At 49.2% G+C, this 7,346-nt stretch overlaps 1 protein-coding gene across 14 annotated transcripts in view; it reads left to right on the top strand.

Moving 5' to 3' along the window:
• Positions 1–1,483: 1,483 nt before the first annotated feature.
• Positions 1,484–7,346, top strand: part of NTRK2 (neurotrophic receptor tyrosine kinase 2) — a 396,774-nt gene continuing 390,911 nt past the window's right edge. For 2 of the 14 annotated variants that reach the window (XM_069575812.1, XM_069575826.1), the window contains exons 1-4: positions 2,315–2,433; positions 2,678–2,931; positions 3,415–3,675; positions 3,794–3,988. In XM_069575812.1, coding sequence (XP_069431913.1) covers positions 3,810–3,988 — 179 coding nt within the window. In that variant the 5' untranslated portion in view covers positions 2,315–2,433; positions 2,678–2,931; positions 3,415–3,675; positions 3,794–3,809. Of the gene's footprint in view, positions 1,784–2,238; positions 2,434–2,500; positions 3,008–3,414; positions 3,989–7,346 lie in introns of those variants that run through there. The other 12 variants (XM_069575811.1, XM_069575813.1, XM_069575821.1 and 9 more) reach the window with 11 other exon arrangements.

The following is a 7,346-nucleotide window of genomic DNA, read 5'->3' as shown; positions in this document are numbered from 1 at the left end:
AATTGAGGCAGATTGGTACTTTTACCAGTTAAGAAACAGTTATTGATTGTTCAGTGTGTTTAAGGCACTGTACATGAACATGTTGAAGCACCAGTGTGAAACAGACGGAGGCTGTCCCTAGCTGTGACTAGAGAAGACAGAAAGTCAGGCTCCAAGAATTGATGTGAGTTTTCACAGCACAGAAAGACTGTGGAGATGGAAAGGAAGGTGTCTAGGGAAAATTATTCAGACAGACTTGCAGGGTTAGAGGTTAAGAAAATGTAGCTGTCCTGTTTGAGAAAACTCAGCTTCAGTTTATTTCATTAAACACCACACACACATATATTTTAATACTGACTACATCCTTGAGATATATTAATGAAAAAATAAAGATCCTTGCTTTCATGGAGTTCATAGTCTACTGACAGAGAAATAATATGAATGTAAATTATAAATGATATAATAAGTAAATTACCTATTAAAAGAGGGTAAGAACTATAGGAGGAACAGAAAGCTGATTAGAAGTGGGGCTGCAAGTTTTAATTTTAAGAGAGATTCAGTAGGGGCATATTTAGACTCTAAATACACTAGTATTACATATCTCTTACAATACAAACTCTAAAAATATTGCAACATAATTCGAATCTTCTGGTCTGCAAACCACTCTAAAACTGGTGGTCCTTTGGATGTTGCCTTGACACTTTACTGCCAGTAGGGTGCAAATGGACCTTTTCTGGGAAAAATGGGAATCTAGTGGAGGTGTGAGAGAGAGATGTGAGTATTTCTGTACACACCCTGCCCCAGGTGTTCCGCAGAGGCAGCTCCGTTAAGGACACTGGCAAGACACGAGGAGGAATGTTTTTGTATGACCTGGACCAAAACATTTTTGCCCTTGGCTTCTCTACTTTGGCACATCTTCACCCAGCAGGGGCTGAGCAGTGAAATGAACTTCAGCCTGGCCAGTTCAGCACCCAAGGCGTGTCACAGCCAAGTGATGGCGGTGAGGGAAAGGCCTACTGGCCTTGCAAAGGCCTGCAAAGAGATCATTTGGATGTTGCCCGAGGATTCCCACTTACACTCAGAGCCCAGGGTCTGTACGAAAGCCCCACTAAATGCTTTCAGTTCCCTTGTATTATTTAAGGCATAGCCGAGATCTCAGCATTCACCTTGACGTTCAGGGTTCTCGATCCTACCCATCCTCAGCATTTTCGGATAGATTTGCAGACATACTTATCTTTTGAAGGAGATCCCATCCCCGTCGCCCTTTTTCGCGGGGAGGTTTGTCAGCCTTTTTCCTGGGAGGAAGCTGGCGAGGGCTGGTGAGCCGCTCACGGGTCGGGCATGGGTGCGCACGCGTCGGGCGCCGCGGGTTGCGCGTCTGGAGCCAGAGAGCGCCCCCAGCGCAGTGCCTGGCGCCGCCGCGGCCGTGGGTTGGTGCTCCCAAGCGTGCCGGGCGCTCTCTCCCCGCGCGGGGGCACCAGAGCCCTCGGAAGTGTCAGGCACTGCGGTGCATTTTCCCAGTTCTCTTTTAAATGACTGCGGAAAAAGACTCTCCGAGCCGCAAATGGGAAGACGGATTCTCAGACAAGGCTTTCGAATGCCCCGCAGCCATCATTTAACTGCGCCCTCAGTGCAGTTAGAGTTTGTCACTCGACCCTCCCGGATCACCTCGTTTGTCCCTAGTGAGACCCCCGGGCTCTGCCCGCGCCGGGCTTCTCAGTAGCTGGATGTGTGTCGTGCTCCGGGCAGCGCGGGCGCAAGGCACGCGTTCGCTCTCACCCACGCACACACGAAAACGCTCAAGGTACGGCAGGGGAGCGAGGGCTCTGGGTGCCCCTCGTGAGGGTGGGCATAGCGGGGAGTGAAGCTAAGATCAGGGAATGGCTGCATCCTCCCAGGATGAAGGATGAGATAAAATGACGCGGCGCCACACATCGGACAGGCCAGGGTTGCTACCGCGCATTTAGGGAACCCAATACGCGTCAGGCGCTCTCCCTTCCCCTCACATGTCTCTGTTTCCCGGGCGTGTGATGCCAGAAAACGACAGGGAAAAAGACTCGCTTAGAGAGCTGGAGTTGCATTTGGAGACTGCCCTCCCTCTGCCAAAGCACCAACAGGAGGACCCTCCGAAAACACCGATCCCCAAATGGATGACCCGGAATAGGGGCGGTTATCCTTGGTTACCAATGCTAGACACGTTTCTGTGTTTACAATATTTATTTATTTTTAGGATAGCTCGTCCTCCCTTTTAGGCAGGATGGGAAAGGAGAATGCAGCGGGGAGGGAAAAGGGAGGGAGGATTCCTATAATAAGAATCAGCGCATTTTTCAGAGCTGAACCGAGCCCGGTTTCCATTTCAAAAGAGGAGACGGCCTCTACTGCGATTTTAGAAGAGACCTGGGTGTGAATTAGGGACTGGGAGGTGTCAGAGCCGGGGAATGGTTCAGCTTAGAGGTACCTGGGTCTAAATGCACGCACACACACGCACACACAGGCGCGCGCGTCTACACGGCCAGGCTGTGTGCGGGTGTGCGCGTGTGTGAACTCCCACATGCTGCTGCTGTCTGCTTCTGGCCAGTGGCACCGATGCCTCCCTCCTCCCCGCTCGCCCCCAGATTCCCCTCCCCTCCCTGTTGCTTTTGTCTGGAGGGTGTTATGGGTTTGTGTGTGTATGAGCGTGTGTGTTTTTGGATTTCAGACTAATTTTCTGGAGTTTCTGCCCCTGCTCTGCGTCAGCCCTCACGTCACTTCGCCAGCAGTAGCAGAGGAGGCGGCGGCGGCGGCGGCGGCGGCGGCTGCGGCGGCGGCGGCGGCGGCGGCGGCGGCTCCCGGAATTAGGTTGGAGCAGGAGCCTCTCTCGCTGCTTCGCTCGAGCTCTCCGAGCTCCGTGCCCAGCGGCAGGAGGAGCCTGGACCCAGGCGCCGCCGGCTGGCGGTAGGCGCCGGAGCCGGGGTGAGCAGCGCGGACAGTGACCTCCGTCGTCTCGGCCCTCATTGTCCCCTCTGGGGTGGCCGCGTCGGCTTCCCAGGTGGGACGCGCCGCGCCACCTGCCCGCGGCCCCTGCGCCCAGGGGCCGTGGCGGATTCTGCAGCATCATTCGGGGGCCCCGTCGCGGAACCAGCGTTCTCGGCAATCTCCGCGCCTCCCTTTAAAGAGTCCTACCCCTGGCCGGTGCCATGGGATCCTGTCCCTTGCCCTATTTTCCCCTCCTTCAGCCTTAGGCACCGGGAGAGAGTGGGCACAGTGGTGCCCCGCGGCGTCAGTGCCATCGAGGGGCAAGTTTATTTCTGGGGCCGGCCGGAGCTGGGCACTCATCTATCCCCAGTATCCCAGCTGGGCTCGCGGTGGGGGTGACGCGAGCGCGGAGGGAGAGTACCCCAATTAGTGGCGTATAGGGTCTTGAGCTCAGCCTTACGCGTATCTGTTTGTCCTCAGCCCCGAGGTGCGTCCCGGATCGCAGCGCGCGTCTAGCCAGAAGCCTGAGCCCCAGAGCATCCCGGGAGCGCCGCGGGCCGGTGCTCGGCTCGCTGGGCCATGCAGCGGCGGCCGCAGCGGAGCTCCGAGAGGCGGTAGCGCCCCCTGTGAGAAGGCCAGAGATGCCCCTGCCACTGTGAACGGTGCCGCCCGACAGGACACGCTCAGCCCCTGACACTCTCGGCTCTGCGCGCCTGAGACCAGCACCGAGAGGAAAGAGTGGTGAGCGCGGCAAAGGCCACTCGGCGCGGGCAGGGGAGACCGGCCGGGACAGCTCAGCGACACGCACTCAGGCTGACTCGGGCTGGTACTGGTGGCTAGGAATGTCGTCCTGGACCAGGTGGCATGGACCCGCCATGGCGCGGCTCTGGGGCTTCTGCTGGCTGATTGTGGGCTTCTGGAGGGCCGCTCTTGCCTGTCCCACATCCTGCAAGTGCAGCGCCTCTCGGATCTGGTGCGGCGATCCTTCTCCTGGCATCGTGGCGTTTCCGAGGCTGGAGTCTACCAGTGCTGATCCTGAGAACATCACCGAAATGTGAGTTCCTGGTCCTCTTCCTTCTTCATCCTTTCCTTGACTCTAGGGCTAGGCTGGTCAGGCGGGTCCCTCCTGGGCATGAGTGTTGTCTCAAGTCTGGGGAGAAGTCAGAGAAGAGAGGTGCAGGGCTGGGCCGTGTGTCAGTTACCTGTTTCACTGCCTTGGTGCTGTTAACACTGGGAGAAGTGTGATAATTTAAAATGTTCTAAATAATAGATGTCTATTATATGGTATTCTTATACACTTTATATTCCAAAGCCCTGCTGGGTGTGCTTTAGTCTTTCCATATGCAATAACTTAAGTTTTGGACATTTTTGTTTCATAAGGTTCTCTGTGTATATTGGGTTAGGAGCAGTTCCAGTAATATTTATGAGAAAGGAGGTTAAAATAAGTAACTTTGGAAAAATCTGCTGAAGGAAGTTAGAGTGTCTCCCCCTTAGCTTCTTTCTCTGAGAGCTGGAGTTTACCAGTTTCCTTTTTCATTTTATACATCAGATTTTGCATAGGAGATTGCATCCAGAGATAGCCTTGAAAATAATCTGTAAGAGGAGAAGTTCCGAGTGTTGAAATGCACTGGGCTCAAAAGAGAAAATGTGATCCTTGGAAGCCTAAAAGCCTGGTCTGATTTAATTTGGACTTGACTTCCCAGAGATAGAATTTTGAGATCATTTGGATTATAAATCGTAATTGCCCATTGAATAGTTCCCCAGGAGGAGGTTGGATGATAAAGCAGCATGGAATACTCTGATGAATACTGTCTTCACCCTGGGACCCCTATGTCCCTGGAAGTGCTTGAACTTGTCCTGGTCCATTGGAGAAGCAGAATTGTGTATTTCTGGCCTCGTCTGATGCGTTGTGACAATCTGTTACCAACTAGGGGCTCACCAGTCCTTTCTCTAGCATTCCCTTGTTCCTTCTATTAGAGATTCCCCCAGCCAGCAACTTTGCCCTTTTATATGTTTCATTAACATGATATTTTATTCATCCATAAAAAGGATTGTAAGGCAAAGTTTCTCCCGGTTTACTTGAGACTGTTGACACCAGGAGAGACAGCGTTGAAAGTAAGGCTTGGGCTGTGGCCTTCCGGTTGGCGAGTGCGCATGCATCTCCCCCCTCAACACCGTGCCCGCCCCCCGCCCCCACCCCCGCCTCGGATAACACACACCCTGGCTATGCCAACGTTGTTGACCGAGACAACCTGTTTTTTAATGTAAGTAAGAGACCTTCCCAGCCTCTGCTGTTTGTCCTGTTGGTGATGCTCTTGTTAGAGGGCTCAGGCAGAAGGAAATGACAACAGAACAGAGGAAAACGTGCCGGCCCAGCAGTGCTGAGATGTGCCGGGAGCAGCCAGCTGTCAGGCTGGATCCAGGATGCTCAGATCGCAATCCTTTTGGCAAGGAGAGCAGCAGGCAGAGCTGGACAGGAAGGGTGGGTAGGGTCCCGACCGCGCCGACCCTGGCTTGGGCTGGTAGAGGCTCGCCAGCCTGGTCAGAGTGTCGGTGGCCTTTTGTCAGGATTTGTGTCTTTTTCATGAGATAGGGTGTCAGTAGTCAGATGGAGGAAGCCATATGGAATTCAGAGCCCTTCAGACTATTTTGAGACCATGAGGAATGCCTGAAAACAGTTAGGTGGTGTTTTCTTTGTGATTGTTTTAAAATTCTGTATTAGGTGCTAGATAGATAATGAAGGAGGAAACATAGGGCTAATTATTATTTTTTTCAGTTTAGTATTTTTAAGGCCATAATTGGAGGAAAACTCTCTTTAAAAAATATTATTTTACGCCTGAGTGGTCTTAGCTGCCTGATAGATATGAAATTATTAATAACAGATTTGCGTAGAGTTTTCCTATATCAGTTCTCACAATTGTTGTTATTTCCTTTTATCTGATGGCCGGTTCCTATTTTCAGGCTTACATTTTTTTTTTTTACATTTACTAAAGCATTTGTCACAGTTATTCATCTAATAATAGTAATCATAATTCCTAATTTCTACTCATTTTCTTCTTCTGATTTGAAAATCCATTGAGATTCAGGGGATGGAGAGGTGTGTACGCTCAGTGTATAGGAATGGGGAATTAGTTTAGAAACAGGAGTCAAGCTGATAGAGGTGAGCTCTGAGAAAAAGTACTTTTCTCTGCTCATTCCCTCAGCTTTATTTGAGCCTTGTCAGTTTATGCCCCAGTGTCTTTATCTGTAAAATGTATTGAGATCCTTGTTTGGAAAGCACTTCATATAATTATTTTGAATTCTTTTGCTTTGATATCAAAATGACATCAGTGGTTGGGCTTGTTTCACTCTCATCCTTATATGACACCATCTGTGCTCTCTTTCTTACATATTAATATTTGCTTGAACAGCTTTTCAATTCTTGGCCAGTGGATACCAGCTACAGTTGGAACCAAATTACACTTTTTTTTTTTTACTTTGTTATTAGACCCAATGGTATTCCTAAAATAACCTGTTTTAAAGTTCTAGTTTAATGAAGTTTAGCTGAAATGATATGTTTCTGTTTTTTAAAAGTAGGACTAATGTAGCTAAATAAAGTGTGATTAGAACTTGCTGAAACAGTTTACTATATCATTTAAAAATAATAAATCTCTTAACATCTATATGTTGGGGAAATTGCCTGAGAATCCACATGGACAGAAGAGCCTGGTGGGCTATAGTCCATGGGGTTGCAAAGAGTTGGCCATGACTGAGCGGCTAAATACACCGGGGAAAAGTCACAGTCACTGTGCCTTTTAAGGTTCAGAGAGAAGCCATGGTAGAAAATTTAAAAATATATACCTATAGACTAATTAAGGGAGAGGATTTTATTTTTTGATTCTACACGTATGTTTTAAGCCATGCTGACATTTCATTTTCAGAGTCCTTGTTTGAACCTGTTTTATTAAAAATCTTCCCTTCACAGTATCTGTCTCATATTCTTTACCCACTGATGTGACCTATGTCTAGGTCTATGTCCATCTATAGTTACACTTCACACCTGCCTAACGTCACATTGCTAAAATGTGCCAGCTTCTGTTATTTGGAGATGATTATCCCAAAGCAGTGGTACGTTAAATTTACAAACAATACTATTGTCACATATAAACAGGACGCAAGAGTAAAGTCTGTTGTTGGAGTTATGTAATCAGCCATTTAAGTTTCAGAATGTGTCAAAATGCTTCGCAAAAGACACATTCTGTCTCACCCAGTGGTAAGAGATATGGTTCAAACATAAAATAGGTCATGAAGTTTTAAAAATCATGGTCAGAAACACATGACATAAAATCTACCTACCACGTTAACCATTTTTAATGTGCTGTTCAGAAGTGTTAAGTGTATTTACATGGCTGTGAAAGGGCATGCATTTTTAT

Source organism: Ovis canadensis, chromosome 2 (assembly GCF_042477335.2).
Source record: "Ovis canadensis isolate MfBH-ARS-UI-01 breed Bighorn chromosome 2, ARS-UI_OviCan_v2, whole genome shotgun sequence".
NCBI classification, from domain to species: Eukaryota; Metazoa; Chordata; class Mammalia; order Artiodactyla; family Bovidae; genus Ovis; species Ovis canadensis.
Note: the sequence above shows the minus strand (reverse complement) of the source record. Positions and strands in the feature narration are given on the sequence as shown.